Here is a 22,417-nt window from a genome sequence, read left to right as displayed (position 1 = left end):
AGCTGGGACTCTGGTCTGATCCCACTGCTGACACTAACGGGAGAGCAGGGAGGTTGGGGGCAGGTAATGAGGAATCAGGTTCATCTGTGGCAATAAGTCCAGGCGCCGTGAGTGGCTGGTGGCTCAGGGGAGGAAAGGGAACCGTGACAGTTTGTTCCTGCCTTTAAAGGCAACGTACTTCCTGGTTTGGTAGCAATGAGGTCTAGTGGTTACAGTGACCAAGAATCAGGACTTCTGGTTTTTATCCCCAGCTGGGGGAGGGGCATGGGATCTAGCGATTAGAGCAGGGGGCTGAGAGTCAGAACTCGGGGGTTCTGGCTCCACGCACCATTTTTCCTGTGGGAACCTGTCACTTTCTTGTCTGGCTGCAGCAGAGACACTTCCCCTTTCTTTGGAAATTGTGAAAGCTCAGCCCCAGCGCTGGTTACATGGGGTATGTGTGTGGTGGTGCCCCTTCCTTTTAACCCCATCCAGCCCCAGAGACTCCCCAGCCACGGGCCTTGTGGGCCTGCTGGGTCAGAGTTCGAAGGACCAAGATCCCTGTGCTCTGAGAGACCTTGGGGAAGGGATGAGGCTTGGTCCTGTTCTAGCACTGGCCAGCTGGGATCTCAAAGCATCTGATGAGCCGCTCAGCCCTCGGAGCGAGAGGAGGGTCCCCATCCCCCAAGGACAAAGGGGCATAACCAAGAATAGAACCCAGGAGTCCTGACTCCCAGCCCCACTGCTGCAACCCACCAGACCCCACTTCTCTCCCGTAGCTGGGGATAGAACCCAGGAGTCCTGACTCCCACCCACTGTGATGGGTTCCCTGGGGTGCAACGTGGAACTGGGGTACTGCTGAGCCCTCTGGCTTCCCAACCTGGGCTCCCTCTCACACTGTGATGCTGTAACAAGCTACAAACCTCGGGGTTCTGCCCCACCCATCCCAGGAAAGAAGCAGTGGAGAGGTCCTCCAAGCAAGCTAGAGAGGCTGCAGGGGAAGCAGCCAATCAGGGCCCAGGAGGGCCATATAAAAGAAGCTGCAGCCCAGAGCAGTAGTTAGTTTCTGTATCGAGCAGAGAAGAACGGGCTGCAGGCCTGGCTGCCTGGAAGAGCAGCAGGACTACGGGCAGCCAAGTCTGCTGGCAGGGACCAGGGGAGCGAGAGGCACAGGAGTGGTGGGGGAGGATCTGACTCTGGGACGTGTTGTCCAAGCACACAAGCTTGAGGCCGATAGTTTCCTTGGACTGGTTTTGAGCAGGGGACACTGTGATTACTGACTTCAATGGAATTGTAAAAACATCGGGAGATTGGACAAGCCGGGTGGAGTTCACTGACTCGCAGGATAGATGGAGCGTCGATTTGCATTCGGAACAGTCAATTAAAAGATACAGGAATATACCCGGGGACTTGGTCTAGAGCCCCAAGTATCAGTAAATGCATCTACCATGTACGGGCACGTGAGGACGCCTCCCAGACAACAGCACCGGCTTCTCCTTCACTCTTCCGCATCCGACATTACCCCAAGGAGGGAGTGTCCCACTGTAGAACCAGGAATGTTCCTACACCCCCCTGCAGAGTGTATGGTAGAGCAGGGGGCAGCAACGTATGGCACGCATGCCAAAGGCAGCACGCAAAATGATTTTCAGTGGCACTCACGCTGCCCGGATCCTGGCCACCAGTCCCGGGGGCTCAGCTGCCATCCTGGGGTCCTACTGCTGGCCCTCTGCCACCCGGCGTCCCATCCACCTGCCCCGCTCAGCCCACTGCTGAACCCGGGCCCCGGCCACCAGTCCCGGGGGCTCTGCTGCCATCCTGGGGTCCTACTGCTGGCCCCCTGCCACCCAGGGTCCCATCCATCTGTCCCGCTCAGCCCACTGCTGAACCCGGGCCCCGGCCACCAGTCCCAGGGACTCTGCTGCCATCCTGGCATCCTACTGCCGGCCTCCTGCCAGCCGGGGTCCCATCCGCCAGCCCCCCTCAGCCCGCTGCTGGTCAGACAGTTTCAAGCACTGCTAGAAGAGATGGACAGTGCTTATAATGACATCCCACTTCACAACAACATTCGGTGGCTACGTCATGGCAAGGTTTTGGTGCACTTTGTGAACTGCTTTGATGCAATCAAGGCCTTTTTGTCAGAAAAAGGACAAAACTACCAAGAACTGGATGATGACAAATGGCTGTATAAGCTCATGTTTCTAACTGACATCACCGCTCACCTAAACGAACTCAACCTCCATCTCCAGGGTGCAGGGCAAATGGTTCTGGATCTTTATGAAGCCTGGAAGGAATTCGTTGTAAAACAAGCAGTGTTTTCTTGGGATATTCAAACTTTGACTTTCTGCTACTTCCAACACATAAAAGAGCTATTGACACATTGCTCTGTCAGTGTCGATGAGACTGGAATGTACATGCAAGAACTGGAATCCGAATTTTCTGACAGATGTCAAGATTTCAGATTTCATTAGAAAAGAAAGCCTTGGACCAAATCGCTGGGAAAGTTCAACGAAAGTGACTTGGATTTGTGTGTATTTCAGTGGCTGGGTGTTGAAGATTTTGAAATGCAGCTGATTCAGTTAAAAAGCTCAGAATTGCGGGCATCAAAGTTGGAGCTCTGCGGAGTGCACTTAAAGCTACCGAGAGAGATTCTGGGGCCTCTCTTCTGACGTGCTGGACGTCCCTGCCAGTGAAATGTAACTGTTTGAAGAAAATTGCGTTTGCAATGCTCTCAGCATTTGCATCCACATACCTGTGTGAACAGGTATTTTCACACATGAAATTGGTCCTTCTTGGAGCCGGTTAACAACTGATCACTCAGAAGCCGGTGTGCAGCTTAAAGTATCCAAATACTTGCCAGACATTGGAAAACTCAGCAAGGAAAAGCAAGGGCGCGGGTCACACTAAACTGATAAGATCTGCATTTTAATTTAATGTTAAATGAAGCTTCTTAAACATTTTAAAAACCTTATTTACTTTACATCCACCAATAGTTTAGTTCTATATTATAGACTTCTAGAAAGAGACCTCTGCGCGTGGCGTGTGGAAAGAGACCTCTGGCGCGCCCTCTGCGCGTTTCGTCTTGCCTGTTGTCTGCTCCGCTGCTTTGGGAACCGCACTGCTTCCCGCTTGGCGGTGTCCGCTTCAGGACACTGCCCTCTGGCAGTGCCACTACTCCAGTCTCACCCCCTTCTGGGGAGGGCGGTTAACAGCAGTTGTTCAGCTTGCCCCTGCCTCAGTGGCCAACTGCCCCACCACCCATGTCCATATGGAACTCTGCAGATACTGAAAATCTTAATTTAAAGATAAACACCATTGTGACTGGAATAGGCCAAACAGTTAAAACAGGGGAGGTATTAGCACTTTATTACTGGAGCAGCATGCGATCACTATTGATAATATGCATTTGATTGCTCAAGGGTTTATCCACCTGAATACCACTGTTCTGTCCCTCGTCAACAGCATGCAAAATCCTGATGTTTCTTTGGCAGTTGCTTGCACAGCCTGTGGCAGTGGTTCCCAAACTTTAACAACCTGTGAACCCCTTTCACTAAAATCTCAGGTCTTGTGAACTCCCTCGTAAAAATGAATATTTTCAGGGATTTTCTCCTTTACCTGCGTATAAATTATAAGAGCCGTGATCTTGGAAATATAAAATTTGTTTTTGTGACATTTATTATTAATTATTATTTATCATTACAGTATTTTATTACATTATGAAAATGGCAACACTCTTCCAAGATCTCACTTTCGTAGCTTGTATCACGTTGAAGCAGCCTGTTATAAGACAAGGCTCCTATGGTTCATCAAGGAGTATCAGATGTCAAACAGCAGGAAGATATTTAAGAAGCCAACTCAAAGAGTTCCTCCTACACAAGCATTCAGGTCTTGAGCAGTCCAGGCAAACAACGCACGTTACAACAAAGCTTAACCTTGTTCTTCATAATAATTTTAAAAATAACACTAGCTGCGTATTTAATTTTAAACAGCAAAAAATATCAACCTTCAAGACTCCTTACAAGTGGAAAGGGAGGTGAAGTCTCCTCAGTGTGGTAGACATGCTGGCTTTGATCTGCTTAGCTCTCGGAAGCCCAGGGGCTCCGGGCTGCTGGCCCCGTGCTGCCCAGGGTCCCTAGAGACAGCTCTGTCCGCCATTAGGGAATTTTTCCCTGAGAACCCCCATAACATTTCACGAACCTCCAGGGGTTCACGAACCCCAGTTTGGGAACCATTGGCCTATGGCAATAGTGTAATCAAAATAGTACAGCAAAGTTTGTGGCACTTGCAACTTCAGAATTGGCCATGGATATTAAACCCCGCAGCCATCTTAAAACCAATATAGCAACGAGGCATAAACCACACTGCACCTGTCTTTCTACAATGTGCTAAATTTGATTGGGTTCCAAGATTGGAGCAGGAGGACGGCAAAAGTGTCTCTCTCATGCTGGCAGTGAGAGAGACAGTATTGCCGTCCTCCTGCTGGCAGTCCCTGGATGGTTGCAGGAGCCAGTTAAGGTACATTACGCAAATAGCATGGGGACGCTTGTAAACAAGGCGTACGTCCAGCATTACCCCACCGAGCGCCTCGTAACTGAAACGGGCTCGGAAATTAGTCAAGCTTGTTGAGTAAAACATAATGGCTGGTGGCTGTGTGAGTGCTACGCCACAATTGATATTAACGCCACCAGCAGAGGCTGGGTCTGACTGGTACAAAAGGACCTGGTTAATGAGGCAGGACGAATTCAGGACGTGATCTGTGCTACAGGTTAGCATCAGTTTTCCATCGCTGGCCACGGTTGCCCTACGAGTGATGCTGGATTTTGCGTACCTGTTACCAGCATCATCCAAATAGGAGCCCAGGCCTTCTGGCCAACACGCAAAGGCAGCGCGATCACTGAAACGATCCTCCCACGGGAATGCTTACAAGACTTATTGATTGAACCGTTTCCCTCCGTGGAACACTTGCAGTTGGACATCCAGGATTTGATGGCGAGAACCAAAGAATCCCTAATCCAACAGCGAGTGAATGAAATCGGAAGTACAAAGGGACGTGGGAACACCCTGGTGAGCAATTCCCGAGGATGTGACTCTACATCCGGTGCTCCGAACCCTTGGTGTGATCCCAGTGGGTATGCAGGCCCTACGAGTGGTTGTTCTCGGGTGCATGTGCTGTCACATGCTACGTCAAACCGGACAAGCCAAGCTACAGCGCGGAGTGAAGAGGGGATGGAAATGCCGATCAGCGCTGCTGTGGCAATGAATAATCATTTTAAGGAGGGAGGTGTTAAAGCACATGGTTAAGCCCCTTCACAGGTCACATGTAGTAATCAGTTCTCATCCCCATAGTAATCAGACCATATATCCACTTGTTCAGATATTCATCTTGCAATGTCGTTTAGAGATCCGCTTTGTCTCAACGAAGCCCCGAGCGGGAGGTAACAAATGCTGGTGAAGGCCGTCTCATGCCGTTCTGTAAAGTTAATAATACGCAGGCACCTCACTCAAGGTCCCAGGCCCACCCTAAGGGACTAAAAGCACTGGAAAATAAAATCTGTCTCCCAGCCGGACGAGGGAATATGCCGACGAAGGGACTGATGAGGCATGAGTGTCTGGACGGTAAAATACGGTAACTACATAACAGTGTTTAGCCCACTGGGTTGTCTTCGGTCCAGCATTGTGCTTTTCTGGGATGATGGGTGAACATCCTCCCCATAAAAAGACAAAACGTGGGGGGATGTGGTAAGATGAGACCCTGAGCCATAAACCCTTGTACCAGAGGCCCGGTCTGAGGCCTGAACTGAAGCAATGGTCGAGCTTTGCTAACACAGCAAAGTGAAGCTGCGAGCCAGAGGCAGGCCCGGCTCCCAGGAGCTGGCAAGAGGAAGGCTGATGTTGCAATACACGTACCTGACAGATACTAATCACCAGTAAGCAAAACATGTGCCAGGATGGTCCCGGAACCCCCTGGCAGCGCCTTCCACACAGATAACAAGGAACAGGCTGATCTATTTTAACAACAGGGTCCAAAGGATCACTGCTCCGCCCTCACTCCCACCCCATTCCACCCCCTTCCCCCAAGTCCCCACCCCTTCTCCGCCTCCTCCCCCGAGCACGCAGTGTCCCCACTCCTCCTCCTCCCTCTGGGAAAGTCCTAAGCACCGCCAAACAGCTGATAGGCGGGGGGGGGGGAGTACTGAGATGGAAGGGGAGGAGCGGAAATATGGCGCTCTGGGGGGGGAGGAGGCGAGGTGGGGGGAGCGTGGCTGTTGATGGGTGCCGAGCACCCACTTATTTTTCCCCAGAGCACCCATGGAGTCGGCTCCTGTGCTCTAAGGAACCAGTTCCTGACCCAGCTGGGGCTGCAAGAGAGGCTGGGAGCAGCCGGCTGTCCCGGAGTCCCATGTCCCCACCCAACAGGGGGTCTCCACTGGGTTCCCCGTCAGTGGATCTGAGACGGATGGAAGTGGAGCTGAGATCGAAGGAGGCGGAGGCCCATGAGAGACAGGGCAGGCACGAAGCAGAACAGCAGGCGAGACAGAGGCAGCAGGAACTGGTGATGGCTGAGCTGAGAGGCAGAGGGACCTGCTCAGGGGCGAGTGGTGATGGACCCCAGGGTGCCAATTCCGCAGGGAACCTCGACCCCAAATTGCTGCCCTAGGTTAAGGGCGGGGGAGAGATAGATGTTCGTCTCGCGGCCTTTGGGAAGACTGGCAATTGGAACCAGGCTGGCCCTGCGGAAAGGCTCTGGTGTCTAGCCCCCTTCCTGGGTCCCGAGGCCATAGAGCTGTTTAGCCAGATGGGTGGGGTGGTAGATGGGCTCCCACTCCTGGCCCTGGCCTACATGGCTGTGTGGAGTCTCCTGGCTCAGGCCCCTCGGACCCCCAGTGGGAGCGCAAGGTGGGGTCAATGAGGGGACATGCCTGGGGTGGCGAGACCCTGGGATAGAGAGAACTGTTGTCAGGCCCCGGCTGGTGCAGCCACAGATGCTGAGGGGCTGTGGGACCTGGGTGAAGGTCCTTGGGGTGAAGCCCCTGGCCCTGCCTCTGGCCCGGATCCCTGTGCAGACGTGAGAGGGGTCGGGCTGGCTGGTCGTTGGGATTCTCCAGGATATCGGCTGTGAGGTCCTGGGGGCGAGGGGTGGGGTGGACTGTGTCTCTTTGGGAAAGGATCCAGGCCCTGCTCCTGTAACAGCCGAGGATTCGAATTTGAACCCAGGGCACCAACTGGCTGAGACTGAAGTGGTCAGTGAAAATGCAAACGACCTGGCTGACGGGGGGAGGCGCTGCAGGGCTCAGGACACTGCCTGTCTGTAACTGCAGCTAGTCCACCCATGTGGGGCTCCGGGAGAGCCAGAGGGCCCTGCACCCCAACTCTGCAGTCAGACGTGACTCTAGGCCAGCGTAGAGCAGGAGGTTCTTAGCCAACAGGATCACGGCGTAGGGCAGAACTCAGGCTCCGGTAAGGAACGAAGGCCCCCGGCCGGTTCACGGTCACACGGAGCACAGTAAGAGTTCCCTTCCCTGCAGAGAGTCGGTGCCCCCGGCAATGGGCCGGCTCAGTCCGGGGGGGCTCTCCACTGCCCCAGCCAGGCGGGGTGACTCTTCGGGGGGGCTCTCCACTGCCCCAGCCAGGCGGGGTGACTCTTCGGGGGGGCTCTCCACTGCCCCAGCCAGGCGGCGGTGACTCTTCGGGGGGGCTCTCCACTGCCCCAGCCAGGCGGGGTGACTCTTCGGGGGGCACGTCTGTGCACAGGTGCCAGGTGTGGCGGTGCGAGCCCCCTGCCCGTCTTGCACCGCGCTGCGGGGAGGCGGGGCTCCGACAGCACAGACCGGGGGGGCTGCACGGGACCCCCCAGCACAGACCGGCAGGGCTGCACGGGACCCCCCAGCACAGACCGGGGGGGCTGCACGGGACCCCCCCCCCCCGCTCAAAGCAGCAGGACCAACCCCCAGACTTGTACCCCCCTGGCCCCCCCCAAGATCGAACTCACAACCCCGGGTTCAGCGGGCCACTGAGCTACCCCGCCCCCTGCACCACGTCATCCGCCCTGACCCGACTTCACCTCTGCGCCACCAGGGGGAGACACAGAGGCGAGAGGGGATACCAGGGAAAGACGCATGCGCACTAGCTGGAGCCGCAGGCGTCAGCTGGGGCGCATGCGCCGCGATGGAGCGGAGCCCGGGCGAAAGAGGCGCGAAGGAAGCACGCACGCGCGCCGCGTCTCGGGCTGGATCGGGCGCTGCGCACGCGCACAATCGCTCGCCGGGCAACGGCGCCTGCGCAGAGCGTCTCGGAGGACCGAGCGAGCATAGAGTGGGCGGCGCAGAGCGGTTCCACTTCCGGGGGCGCCAGAGTTTTGTTTCCGGGCGCAGGCAGCGGTGGCGCCCGGCGGCGGAGCGCGGGGATGCCGGAGATCGGGATCCGCCATGTGGTGTCCGCGAGCAGCGCTGACCCGGTGAGGGGCAGACCATTCCTGGGGGGGACTGGCGGGAGAGACCATTCCTGGGGGGGCTGGGACAAACCATTCCTGGGGGGGACGGGCTGGAGAGACCATTCCTGGGGGGGAAGGGCGGGAGACACCATTCCTGGGGGGGCTGGGACAAACCATTCCTGGGGGGACTGGCGGGAGAGACCATTCCCGGGGGGGGGGGCTGGGAGAGACCATTCCCGGGGGGGACGGGCGGGAGAGACCATTCCTGGGGGGGGCTGGGACAAACCATTCCTGGGGGGACGGGCGGGAGAGACCATTCCCGGGGGGCTGGGACAAACCATTCCTGGGGGGACTGGCGGGAGAGACCATTCCGGGGGGGCTGGGAGAGACCATTCCCGGGGGGGACGGGCAGGAGAGCCCATTCCGGGGGGACTGGGACAAACCATTCCCGGGGGGGGACGGGCTGGAGACACTATTCCCGGGGGGGGCTGGGAGAGACCATTCCCGGGGGGGGCGGGCGGGAGAGACCATTCCTGGGGGGACTGGGACAAACCATTCCCGGGGGGGACGGGCTGGAGACACTATTCCGGGGGGGGGCTGGGAGAGACCATTCGGGGCGGCTGTGGGCGGGCGGGAGAGACCATTCCCCATGGGGGTGCGGAAGAGCTGACTGGGGGAGACCATTCCCTGCGGGGGGGACGGGAGAGCCCATCCCGGGGGTGACGCTCTCTCCCCCCCCCCCAGACTCACTGCGCCGAGAACCTGCTCAAGGCCGACACCTACCGGAAGTGGAAGGCGGCGCAGGCGGGCGAGAAGCAGCTGTCGGTCATCCTGCAGGTGAGACCCCCCGACCCCGGGGGGCAGGACTCCTGGGGTCTGTCCCGGGGGGGGCACGGGGGAGCCCGGACTCCTGGGGTCTGTCCCGGGGGGGTAAGGGGGAGCCCGGACTCCTGGGGTCTGTCCCGGGGGGGTAAGGGGGAGCCCGGACTCCTGGGGTCTGTCCCGGGGGGGTAAGGGGGAGCCCGGACTCCTGGGGTCTCTCCGTGGGAGGGGGGGTAAGGGGGAGCCAGGACTCCTGGGTTCTCTCCGTGGGAGGGGGGGTAAGGGGGAGCCCGGACTCCTGGGGTCTCTCCGTGGGAGGGGGGTTAAGGAGGAGCCCGGACTCCTGGGGTCTCTCCGTGGGAGGGGGAGTAAGGGGGAGCCCAGACTCCTAGGGTCTCTCCGTGGGAGGGGGGTTAAGGGGGAGCCCGGACTCCTGGGGTCTGTCCCGGGGGGGGTAAGGGGGAGCCCGGACTCCTGGGGTCTCTCCGTGGGAGGGGGGGTAAGGGGGAGCCCGGACTCCTGGGGTCTCTCCGTGGGAGGGGGGGGTAAGGGGGAGCCCGGACTCCTAGGGTCTCTCCATGGGAGGGGGTTTAAGGAGGAGCCCGGACTCCTGGGGTCTGTCCCAGGGGGGTAAGGGGGAGCCCGGACTCCTGGGGTCTCTCTGTGGGAGGGGGAGCTCGGACTCCTGGGGTCTCTCTGTGGGAGGGGGGGTAAGGGGGAGCCCGGACTCCGGAGTTCTCTCCTTGGCTTTGGGAGGGGAGGGGGGCGTAGTGGTTAGAGCGGGAGGGGGAAGGGGGAAGCCTGGACTCCTGGGTTCCCGGAGTGGGTGGGAAGTGGACCCTGGGTGGGCGCCACATCTCCAACCCCTGACTCTCCCCCCTTGGTCCCGCGGCAGTTCGAGAAGGAGGAGCGGATCCACAGCATCGACGTGGGCAACGAGGGCTCGGCCTTTGTGGAGGTGCTGGCCGGCAGCTCCGCCTCGCCCAGCGAGCAGGACTACGAGGTGAGGGGGAGGAAGCTGCACGTGCCGGGCTTTGGGGAGCTGCCAGGTCTAAGGTCGGGGGCAGAGGGATGGACCTGGTTCAGTGAATCGTGTGGGGTGGGGCCCAGTTGAGCAACCCCAGGGGGCTTAATCTCTTAGGACTGAGGCAGCGACAGGATTTGGGGTTGGGGGGATGTCAGGGGTTTACGGAGGCTTCTCTAAGCCCAGTTGGTCCCCTCCCAAGGTGCTGCTGGTCACCTCATCCTTCATGTCGCCCTCGGAGAGCAAGGCTGGTACCAACCTCAACCGGGTCCGGATGTTTGGCCCGGACAAGCTGGTGAAAGCAGCAGCCGAGAAGAAATGGGACCGGGTGAAAATTGTCTGCACCCAGCCCTACACCAAGGTGGGACCCCTCCCGACCCTGGGACCCTGCTCCGCAGTACAGCCTGGTCGGGGGACCCCGGCATACTGGCCGGGCAGGGTGGAAGGGATTACACGTGGAGGAGTGCAAGTGGGCAGTCCAGAATAGCAGGGAGTGCGTGATCCGCTGTCAGGGCCCCCTGCTCAAGCCGGGCGGGTGTGACGTTCCCCGGGATACAGTCTGGACTGGGGAATAGCTGTGTCCCCTTGGTTCTCTTTGACGTTGCTTTGCCTGCAGTCCTGGCCGACTCTCACAGCCCACAGCTTGTAAAGTCGCCCCGAGCTGAGCGACAGGAGTGTTCTCCTAGCCGCTCGTGAGTTACACACATACGGCACCCGCAAATCCTTAGTCCCGGCCTTGTCGCTCAGAAATGTGTGTCTCGTACTGCTCAGCACCCTCCTGGCCAGCACGGGCTCCTAGAAATCCCAGCAAAGGAAATGGAGTGTGCACCTGCCGAGGGGAGGTTCCCAAACACTTCCGTCCAAACACACTGCTTTGGGCTGAACAGTCAGAGAAATTTGTTAACATAATAGAAGATAAACACGGAAGTGAATACCTAATTTACCCAGCTAAGTGACATTAAAAGCAAAAGCTGGATTTCCTGTCAGCCTGGGACCACCCCCACCCACCCCTTTGGTTCAGTGTCCTTCCATATAAAACTGGTGAACATGGGGTGCAGAGTGTCACAGTGGGGGGAGAGTGGAGGGGGGGAGGGGCTTGGAGCCAGGACTCCTGGGTTCTCTCCCCAGCACTGCCAATGGGTCACTTTCTTTCTGGCTGATCTCCCCATAGACCCTGGCATATGGGCTGTCCTTTGTGAAGTTCCATTCGCCGCCCGAAAACAACGAAACCCAGTCAAAATCTGCCTCCCCGGTGAGTAACAGCTTCGCCGGGACCCCTCAATCCTGACCCTCAGCCCCTGCTAACCCAGCCACGGACTCCCTCCTCCCCTCCCCCAGTTCTGCCAGTGCCCCTCAATCCTGACCCATAGTCCCTGTTAGCCCAGCCATGGGCTCCCCTTTTCCCCGCCTCAGCTCTGCTGGTGCCCCTCACTCCTGACCCTCAACCCCCTGCTAGCCCAGCCACGGGCTCCCCCCTCCCCCAAGCTCTGCCGGTGCCCCTCACTCCTGAACCGCAGCCCCAGCTAGCCCAGCCCTGTGCATCTCTCTCCATACAGAAGGTGACCAAGCTGGGCCACTTTAAGGTGAAGGACGAGGACAGCAGTTCTGCCTCAATGAGGCCCGGGGCCCTGTTCTTCAGCCGAGCTAGCAAACCACTTCTCACACCGCCCAGAGGTACCACGAACCCCGGAGAGGTGGGGGTGGAGGGGGAGGGAGTGTTGTCTATTGGGTTAGAATGGGATGGGGGCTGGGAGCCCGCACTCCTGGGTTCTCTACCCGGCTCTGGGAGGGCAGTGGGGGCTGGTGGTTAGAGTGGGGGGGGGCTGGGTGCCAGGGCTCCTGGGTTCTCTGCCTGGTCTGGGAGGGGAGTGGGGGCTGGTGGTTACCCAGAGATGCTGGTTTCCAGGGGCTGTCCCCTGCCAGTTAGCTCTGGCTCCACATGCTTTGGCTGCGACGTCTCTTGTCTGCTCTCCCGTGCAGCCCCGCAGACGGAGGAATCGTCCCCCAGTTACGCTGTGGCCACCCTCCAGGCCAGCACACCCAGCGCCTCCTCCCCCTCTGTTGCAGAGAAACCCTCCGCCAGGACCTCCCCCAGCCACGCCGCAACCTCCCCCAAGGTACAGTCCTCGGCCGGGCGCGGCTGCTCCCTCGCAGGGGCGGGGGGCTGCTGGAACCCGGGGGCCAGTTCCAGTGGTAAATCCCCATCTGTCTATTCACCCTGGGAATAAGGCCCCAGTGCTCACCAGGGAGGGGAATGAGCCACTGCGACACGTCCCCGAGGGGCACGGGGGATTCTCCGTCCTAGGCAGTTTCTCAGTCGAGACGGGGGGTTCCTTAGTAAGATCGGCCCTAGGAGTGATTCGGGAGCCAGTCTGTGGCCTGGGCTCTCAGGAGCAGGCTGACGGGCACAGCTGGCCCTGCTGGCCTGGGAATGTCGTTGTCTATATGAACCCTGGTATCCGGGCCGGATCCCTTCAGTGGGGACTGCATTTGGGTACCCACAATCCGCTGCGTTGCAGGTTTGCTTGGGTACGGGGTTCTCCTTCACTTTTTATCTTAAAGCAACCGCACCTCAACCCCCGGTGAAGGATCCCTATGTAAATAGGCACCAGGCCCCACCCCAGAGGTGGCTGCATCTTAGCACCCAGTGAGGGATCCCGGATAAACAGCCCCCCCCCCAGAGGTGGTTGCATTCAGGAATCCAGTGCAGATCATACCAGATATTTACCTTTCATTTCTGACCCACTTTTCTTCCCGCTCAGGATCCAGCTCCCACCAAGAGGAAGTTTGAGTTCAGCAAGGAGAACTCATCCCCCCTCTCTGCTCAGAAACCTGACGCCGAGGCCCCTCACCCCACGCAGCCAGCCCCCAAGAAGCCCAAAGGTGAGAGGGGACTCCTGGGTTCTCTCCCTGGCGCTGTGCATCTTACACAGTGTGACCGATCGAGGTCTGCTGCTACTATGGAGAGGGTTAGGGGGGTACAGTGTAGGGAGGGGAGGATGGATCTGTCACTTATTCGGCAGGGCATTCCAGTTGGCTTAGGTGTCCCATTAGGCGGGTATTATTGCTACCCCCTCGTTGTCCTCCCCTAGCCCCAGAGCCGCCCCCCCGCAAGCCGCCAGTTCCCAAGAAGCAGCCGAAGGAGCCATCGCCGGAGGGGGCGGGGGAGGATTTTCATCGCCTCCTGCAGGGAACGGTCTTCGTGCTGAGCGGCTTCCAGAACCCCTTCCGCTCCGAGCTGCGGGACAAGGCGCTGGAGATGGGCGCCAAGTACCGGCCCGACTGGACCCCCGACAGCACCCACCTCATGTAGGTACCGCTGGCTCCCTGCCCCTGCCTGGCCGGTATCCCCTGGCTAGCCCGACTGGACTCCCGACAGCACCCGCCTCATGTAGGTACCGCTGGCTCCCTGCCCCTGCCTGGCCGGTACCCCCTGGCTAGCCCGACTGGACTCCCGACAGCACCCGCCTCATGTAGGTACCGCTGGCTCCCTGCCCCTGCCCGGCCGGTACCCCCTGGCCAGCCCGACTAGACCCCCAACAGCACTTGCCTCATGTAGATACTGTCAGCTCCCCACCCCCGCCCGGCCGGTACCCCCGGCCAGCCCGACTGGACCCCCGACAACACCCGCCTCATGTGGGTACCACCGGCTCCCCGCCCGGCCGGTACCCCCCGGCCAGCCCGACTGGACCCCCGACAGCACCTGCCTCGTGGGTACCGCTAGCTTCCCGCCCCCACCTGGTCGGTGCAGCCCGACTGGACCCCTGAGAGCACCCACCTCAGGTAGGTATCGCCGGCTCACCGCCCCTGCCCGGCCAGCCCGACTGGACCCCCGACAACACCCACCTCACATTGGTACCACTGGCTCCCCGCCCACGTCTGGCCAGTGCCCCCAGTCAGCCCGACTGGACCCCCGACAGCGCCTGCTTCACGTAGGTACCTCTGGCTACCTCTCCCCTTCCGTCTGGCACCGCCTGACCAGCCCGACTGGACCCCCAACAACACCCACCCTAATGTGGGCCCCAACCTTCTGCCATGCAGCCGGTACTGTCCAGCCTGATTAACCCTGCCTAGTCCTGACCCAGTGCATCCTGGGAAACCCGGGGCGCAGTCAGACACCAGGAGCAGAGCATCATGGGTGGACCTTCCCAACTGTGTGCTGTGCAAGGAACCCAGGAGTCCTGGCTCCCAGCCCTCCCCCACCCCCGTCTAACTATTAGACCCCACTCCACTCCCAGAGCTGGGGAAAGAACCCAGGAGTCCTCATGCCTTGGTCTATGCCTCCTGCCTCCAAACGGCTGTGTGTGGGGGGTGCTCGGTCCCTTACCCCTGCCCCTCTCTGATCTCCCTTCTGCTTCCCTCCCCCCAGCTGTGCCTTCGCCAACACGCCCAAGTACAGCCAGGTGAAGGGGCGCGGGGGCACCATCGTGCGCAAGGAGTGGGTGCTGGACTGCCACCGGGCCCGGCGGCGCCTGCCCTGCAAACGGTGAGGCTGGGGGCACCCCATGGCCAGTGGGGCTGTGAGGGGCCATCCAGGAGCTATCAGCAATGGCTGAGGCTCAGGGTTATATGCTATCAGGGGTCAGATGGGGAGCTAGACCGGTGCTGGGGGTCACTCATGGGGGCAATCAGTGATGGCTGGATCCCAGGGGCTCAGTCCTGGTGGGGGAGACTGCCTGGGGATGAGGGGGTTCCTGGGGGTTCACTTGGTTTGGGGGTAACCGAGTGGTGTACCCTGGCAGATACCTAATGGGCGGGCCGCCCGCCTCAGGCAGCGAGGAAGAAGAGGAGAGTGAGGAGGAGTCGCCCGCCCGGCCCTGCAAGACCCCCTCCCCCCGACAGGTAGGGGGCGTCAGGTGGGCCAGGGCCTGGCTCTGGGAGGGGAGTGGGGTGGGGCTGGGAGCCAGGACTCCTGGGTTCTGTCCTAGCTCTGGGAGAGGAGTGGGGTCCAGTGGTTAGAGCAGGGGGGGCTGGGAGCCAGGACTCCTGGGTTCTGTCCTAGCTCTGGGAGGGGAGTGGGGTCCAGTGGTTAGAGCAGGGGGGGCTGGGAGCCAGGACTCCTGGGTTCTCTCCCCAGCTCTGGGGGTGGGGTGGGATCTAGCTCCCCAAGCCCCTGCCCCCTGTGACACCTCCTCGCGCAGACACCCCCCTCCCTTGGACCTTTCTCTTGCAGAGAGCCGGGCTGCCCAGCTCCAACCACCAGGGCAAGGCGCCTGCCAGGGCCCAGCCGCCTCAGGGTGAGTCCTCGGGGGAGGAGACAGAGCCCGGCACCTCCTGGGCCCACGCCGGCAACTCACAGGCCGGGGAGGAGAGCTCCCTGGCCTCCACAGACAGCGGAGAGCCCGCAGGTAAGGAGAGAACCCAGGAGTCCTGGCTCCCTGCCCTGGGAGGTATCCCCCAGTGCTGTGGGGTGGCTGGGACTGATTTCCCGTCCTGTTCTCCAGGGGCGAGAGACAGTGGGGAGGGCGACTCCGGCGACACGGACGACGAGCTGAGGAGGTGGGTACAGCAGAGCGTGGCCACCTGTGAGTTGGGGGCCATGGGGGCTGATCTAGTGAGGGGGTGGGGACAGGAGGGATGGAAAAAGGGCCCTAGGGGGGAGATCGCCCCCCCCCTGCTCATTCTGGGGAGGGACTCCTGGGTTCTCTCTCTAGCTCAGGGGAGTGGGGTGTAGTGGTTAGAGCAGGGGGGCTGGGAGCCAGCACTCCTGGGTTCTATCACTGGCTTGGGGAGGGGTGAAGTGGGGCAGAGGAGGGGGAGCTGACCCATGCTCCCTGATGCAGGGTGGAGGAGGAGCACCGCAAGAAGCAGCAAGCAGGTCGGGAGGCGACGCCGGACCCCGACGATGACCCCTACGGCGGCTCCACGGAGGAGAACACGGATGTGGAAGAGGAGCCGGATCAGCCCATCCCGGAGCTGCCTGGTATGTGGGGTGGGACATGGGGACTCTGGCTTCCGTCCAGCCCCATGGTGGGAACCGGCTTTCTCTGGGGGCGAGGAGTGGGGCCCGGGGCCCATCTCCTCTGGTGGGTGTGAGTCTGAGTTGAACACATGGAGATTTTAACACCCTGCAGCAGTGAGTCCCATGGGTGAACACGGCACAAATCTGACAGGGAGACGCCCACACGGCTTTGTAGCGTCCAGCTCCTTACGTTAACCCCTTTTCTCCTCTCCAGATTTCTTTGTGGGCAAACGCTTTTTCCTGTATGGAGATTTCCCGTCCCAGGAACGACGCCTCCTGAATCGCTACATCACGGCGTTCAACGGGTGAGGGGCCGGCCACAGGGGCCTCAGGCCGTCAGGGCAGCTGGTCCCTCCACCCAGATGCGAACCCAGGAGTCCGGGTGAAATTCCATAGGGTGTGGGTTTAGCTCCCGAAGTCCCCTTCGTAGTTATGAAATTACCCTCACTGCTGTCCTAAGCGTGATCTGTTGCTAGGAGGTGGTTAAACAGCCTCCGTGCTGTGTCCCACCCCAGAGACAGCTGCATCTCTGTGCCAGACACATGGCTGTGTTCAGCGAGCAATTCTTTCATAACCAATGGAAGTATGGGCTGGGGTCGGGAGTGAGGGGTGCGGTCAGAGCTGGGGGGGCTGCGGGTTGGGAGTGGGGGGGTGGGCAGAGCTCAAGGGGGCTGCGGGTCAGGAGTGGGGGGCGGGCGGAGCTGAGGGTCAGGAGTGAGAGGCGCAGGCAGAGCTGGGGGGGCTGCAGGTCGGGAGTGAGGGGTGCGGTCAGAGCTGGGGGGGCTGCGGGTTGGGAGTGAGGGGGGTGGGCAGAGCTCGAGGGGGCTGCGGGTCAGGAGTGGGGGCGGGCGGAGCTGAGGGTCAGGAGTGAGAGGCGCAGGCAGAGCTGGGGGGGCTGGGGGTTGGGAGTGGGGGGGTGGGCAGAGCTCGAGGGGGCTGCGGGTCAGGAGTGGGGGGCAGGCAGAGCTGAGGGTCAGGAGTGAGAGGCGCAGGCAGAGCTGGGGGGGCTGCAGGTCGGGAGTGAGGGGGGCTGGGGGTCGGGAATGAGGGGTTTTCACTCCCATTCTGCTCCCAGGGAGGTGGAGGGCTACATGAACGAGCGGGTGAACTACGTCATCACGGCCCAGGAGTGGGATGACACCTTCGAGGAGGTGAGAGGGGCCCCCCCTGCTCTTCGCCTGCCCCCCAGCACCGAATAGCGCCCCCAGTGGGTGAGGTACACGGGTCCTCCCCTGGAGCAGGCAGGGGGCTGGCTGGCTCCGAGGGGACAGGGAGCCTTTAACCTGTTTATGGCAGTTGGCTGTTTAATGCAGGGTGTAGACTAGAGTCTTTGGAGCCAGGACTCCTGGGCTCTGTCCCTGACTGGGAGGGGAGTGGGGTCTAATGGTCGGGGGGTGGGGAGCAGAGTGGGGAGCTAGGGGCTCAGAGCAGGGGGGCTGGGAGCCAGGACTGCTGGGTTCTGTCCCTGACTGGGAGGAGAGTGGGGGCTGGTGGGTGAGAGCAAGGGGGCTGGGAGCCAGGACTCCTGGGTTCTCTCCCCAGCTCTGGGAGGGGAGTGGGGGCTAGGAGCTCAGAGCGGGGGGGCTGGGAGCCAGGACTCCTGGGTTCTCTCCCCAGCTCTGGGAGGGGAGTGGGGGCTAGAGGCTCGGAGCGGGGGGGGCTGGTCCAACACTCCTGCTGCTCTGCTCTCACGGCCCTGCCTTCACCCCGCGCAGGCCCTGAATGACAACGCCAGCCTCTCCTTCGTCCGCCCTCGCTGGATCTACACCTGCGGCGAGCGCCAGCGGCTCATCCCGCACCAGCCGTACGTGGTGGTGCCGCGAGCGTAGGGTGGCGCTCGGGGAGCCCGCTGGCGCAGGGTGGTGTGGACTCGGGGGGGCTGGGCACTCTCCTGTGTACAGACGCCACGCCGGGCGGGGGTGGTTTTCACTGTTCTTGGTCCCTGCCTCAGCCTCCTGTTTGCAGCAATGGCAATGGCAGGGCCCCCCCCGAATGTATCCACCTCCCCCGGCCAGACTCCCTGTTCCCCTCAAAATACCCCCTCATCTCCAAGGCACTCTCCGCCCCCGCCTCCACCCCCTTTTCCGCCAGCGCTGTCATTTCCACCCCTCGGGTTAAGCCTGAATTGATCGTGTGCGCGGACGCCCCTACAGGGATTTGAACCCGGCTTCTTGCTGCTCACCTGCCATATGCTCACATCCCTTCGAACCGGTGTCCGCAGCCATGTGGGCTCCCCGCCCGTCCCCTTCACCCGTGTGAGTTCCCTTTTCAGTTAAATCCATGTGGCTTCAGCTGGCCAGAATCTGTGCCTGGGGGTGGGGAACCCGAGGGGCTGGGTTAGATGCTAAACTCCAGAGAATTTACCAACCCAAAGGAAATGCAGGAAACCTTCCCTCCCTGCCTTACTGCCCTGATCCCAGGGCATCTGGGGGCTCCCCTGGGATTGGTGCAGCTGGGGGCTGCCCTGGGATCGATGTGGCTGGGGGCTGCCCTGGGATCGGTGCGGCCGGGGGCTGCTTCGCACCGTGAATTTCCACCGAGCCGTGGAGGAGTGAGTTCAGGTCTTAGCATTTGCTCTGGCAAGGAAATCAGGCTGGTGAGTTTCCTTCCCTCTCTCCCTGGTCAGTTTCAGGCTGGTGGGAGGGGCCGCAGGTGGGTGTGTCTGGTCAGTTTCACTCCCGCTCCCTGGTCAGTTTCCCAGTTGCTGTGGGTCTGTCTGGATGGTTTCCCCTCCCTCCCTTTCTCTTGCCCCAGAGCCTGGGGCACTGTTCATATTTGGGGGGCACGGCGGGGGGAAGCTCTTTTATACAGAATTTTCTTCGAGCAAAATAAACTGTTTTTCAGGAGAAGCTTGGTTTAAAAACCCACTTTAGTGGGGGTGGGTCTGGTCTCCCTGCGCCCCTGGCCTGGGCCCCACATGGAATTCAGGCTACAAGTCCTGGGCCCCCTACCTCACGCCGCAGCTGAGGCGTGGCCCTGGGGCACGCTAGGGGCCCTGCTCTGCCCCCCAGGTTTCTTTGAAAGGAGACCTGCTGCGGCTCAGCCCCCCAGCTCTGTGCCCCCATGAACCCACCTCCCCCAGAGCTGCTTGGGAAAGGTTAGTGTCCCTGCTGCCATGAAAGCTGAACACTCCACCCCTCACTGTATTGAAACTCATGCACGCTCCATCCCCTCGGCTGCCCCATTTCTGCATGACCCCCATCTCCAGCTGTGGAGCCATAACTCCTCCGTCCCCCTCTGAGCTCTAGCGAGGGGTGTGGGGGGGGTCTCCGCATGTTCAGATCTGGCCTGGGCAGGGGAATCCAGCCGAGTGCCCTATGGTGCTTTCCTGACTCAGCCCAGCCATGGGGAGAAGAGATGTGTATGGGGGTCCTGAGCCAGAGCCCAGCTCAGCTGCTCCCCACACCACCTGGGGGTCTGGGGGGGGGGGTGGGGCTGTCCTTTGCTGCAGGGACAGTGTCTCTCTTTCCTAACTAAACCCGTTAACAAGCCCAGGTGTGGCCCCCGAGTGGCAGAAATGACGCAGTGGGGCTGAGAGAGACCGAGAGGTGGGTCCAGGGACAGAGGCAGGAGGGGAACTGGAAGAGCTTGGGGAAGGGAGCCCAGGGCTGGGATAACGGGGCTGTGGGTCGGACCTTGATGAAGGGCTGTGGAGCTGGAGTCAGGAACCTCGAGGAGGGGTTCTGGAGAAGTTTGTGCTTTGGGGAGTTCAAGACTCCCTGAGTGGTGGTGTGTGTATTTGGGGGGCAGGAGGGTCAGCCCCTCCAACAGAGGACAGATGGACAGAGAGTTATTACTGATTTTTAGATTTAGATTGCCAGGGTACCATTTGTACTAAGAAAACGAGTGAATTCCTCCTCCCCCCCCCCCCGTCCTCATGGGGTGTATGTGGGGAGGGTTCCACACACAATACACTGGAAGAAGCTTCTATAAATGGGTCAACCCTGGCTGCCCCCTGGCGGGGGGGGGGTCCCTCAGAACAAAGGGCACCTGAACTTTGCATCCCCAGCCCCACGGGGATGGAAATCTAGGCATGGGGGCTGGTGGGGGCTGATGCTTAGGTGGTGAGCGCTGGAGGGCCAGGAGTGTCTCCGTGTTCGGTGTTTGTGCAGCGCCTGGCGCGGTGGGGTCCTCAGTCCTACCCTGATACACTTAATAAGGTCCAGTCATGGACTGGGGTGAGCGCAATGGGGTCCTGGACTGGGGCCATAGAAATAAGAGGTGAGAAGTGCTGCCCAGGACTCCTTGGTCCCGCATCCCCCCACAAATCTGCTGCTTTCACCACAAGATGGGGGGGGGGGATACACCTTGATCCAAAGAAGCGTCCAGGTCTGGGATTGGGGCGCTGGCCCGAGGGTGTGGAATTGGCTGGCTCGGGGGGGGGGAGGGGGAACGGGGCCTTTCCCTTCTAGCGGTGCCAGCTCCCCTACAGCACCAGGGTTTGGGCTGGATCACAGCCCTGTCCCAGTGATTTATCCCCCTCAAGGGGGATTTATTTTTTACTCTGTTGTTTAGTATTTTCTCTCAATTCTTTTAGCAAATTAGTTAAATTTCACCTACAACATTTTTAAAATTAAAATCTGGGTAAAGTTATTTTTGTTACTTAACTTTTTTTTGTAACCTGCTACAGAAATTTCCCAGTTCACAATTTATCTTTATTTTTTTTATTTCTTTTCCGTCACATTCTTTCATCTGATTGATTTTACTGAGCAACTATCGTTTTGTACCCAACGCATTGTCACCTGCTTATAATAATTGGTAACTGATCACTGATAATCTATCATCCAAGATCTGTTGAGAATATATAGCGATAATTAATGGTTAATTTATAATTAGGCTTGACAATTTGAGTTTTATAATTTTTGACATCTCAGTTTTTTATTTAAAGCATTTTACAGTTTTCTCCTGATTTGAACGTTCACTGCTGCGAGAGGTTACGGGGCAGTCACGCAACAGGGCGGCTCGGACAATAATTATTTGATTTCAAAAAGTGAAAGCTTTCTGCCCGTTAAAACGCACCTGGTCGACGTGGACAAAGCAAATACCTTGAACTCCAGCTCCGCTCTGTTCCCCAGCAGTGCTGGTCTCACGTCGCCCGTCTGGACATTTCGATGCTCATTGACAGAAAGATTTTTCTATCGATTTGCATGGGTGAAATTGACTTGTATCGATGTTTACTGATCAAAACTGACCCAAGGCTAGGTGTAATGTGTCACCGTTCGTTAAACGTGCAATCTGGGCTTTACAACAATATTAATAATTAACACAACTAATCAGTCATTTATCATGTCTCTGGCAAAGTCTTACAGCCAGTGGCGGCCAGGCTGGCGCCAGGCCCTGCAGCAGGAAAATGGGGAACTCAGCAGGGATCTTAGCAGCAGAGCAGGAAAGGGGCAGAGTACGTAAGGAAAAGTGAGGCGTGATCTGCGGGAGGAGGCTGGTTCGCACAGTGACAAGTCGGAACTAGGAGTCGGTAATCGGGTCTGCAGCGTGTAGAGCTCCCAATGCTGGGGATGGAGGACGCGACGGGCAGATTGTGCAGAGAATGGGAATAAACCCATTCAACTGGGGAAACAAGGCCGAACCGTGCTCGGAACGACCGACTTAGGGGAAGGGTGAAGCTGGCACCAATTCTAGAACCGCGGAGGGGATCCAGCTTGGGCGGTTTGGCCAGGTGGGAAGAAGATGGGTTCGTGTTAGGCACGGCAGGTGAAAGCTGGGTTGGAAGAGACCCAGCACTAGCTGGGGTCGGGTGAACAGCAATGTCTCTGAGGAACTGTTCCAAGACAGACGGGAACGGAGACCAGCCAGCCCCGGAGAGATGGGCCTAAGGCGTGGAGAATCGAGCCTGTCTCATCTGTCATAGAAAGTGTGGTGGTTTAACACAGTGTGAGTACAACGAACTACCGAGAATTACTAAGGATTCAGTCTACTTTAGTCAGGGAATCGGTGACTTCCAGCCACCGCCATGACTTCAGCCTGCCGTGGTCAGAAGCTGCGGGGTACCCGCTGCCCGTGGGGACAGGGAGCTGTGGGACCTCCACCGCCTCTGGCAGCCCCTGCAGCTCCGGCTGCTGTGGGGAAACCCCTGGGCTGCCAGCAGCAGGGTTCCCCCACAACCCCAGTGCCGCTGCCCTGCCTCAGGCGGTGTGGGGCCCCACCGATCCCCATTTCATCCAGGATATTGTTAGTAAAAGTCAGG

General features: G+C 59.6%; 1 protein-coding gene across 1 annotated transcript; it reads left to right on the top strand.

The window, feature by feature from the left end:
- Nucleotides 1-8,312: 8,312 nt before the first annotated feature.
- XRCC1 (X-ray repair cross complementing 1) lies at nt 8,313-20,808 on the top strand. Its single transcript, XM_030543360.1, has 17 exons — nt 8,313-8,431; nt 9,152-9,244; nt 10,125-10,232; nt 10,456-10,614; nt 11,425-11,505; nt 11,810-11,927; nt 12,234-12,370; nt 13,016-13,136; nt 13,346-13,562; nt 14,623-14,739; nt 14,996-15,095; nt 15,427-15,601; nt 15,698-15,752; nt 16,037-16,176; nt 16,430-16,520; nt 17,291-17,366; nt 17,931-20,808. The coding sequence occupies exons 1-17, from the start codon at nt 8,381-8,383 to the stop codon at nt 18,042-18,044; spliced, it is 1,953 nt and encodes a 650-aa protein (XP_030399220.1). The 5' UTR covers nt 8,313-8,380; the 3' UTR covers nt 18,045-20,808.
- The last annotated feature ends 1,609 nt before the right edge of the window (nt 20,809-22,417 follow it).

The sequence above is a fragment of the Gopherus evgoodei genome, unplaced genomic scaffold, assembly GCF_007399415.2.
Source record: "Gopherus evgoodei ecotype Sinaloan lineage unplaced genomic scaffold, rGopEvg1_v1.p scaffold_31_arrow_ctg1, whole genome shotgun sequence".
Classification (NCBI taxonomy): Eukaryota; Metazoa; Chordata; order Testudines; family Testudinidae; genus Gopherus; species Gopherus evgoodei.
This window is presented reverse-complemented; position numbering and strand designations above follow the sequence as displayed.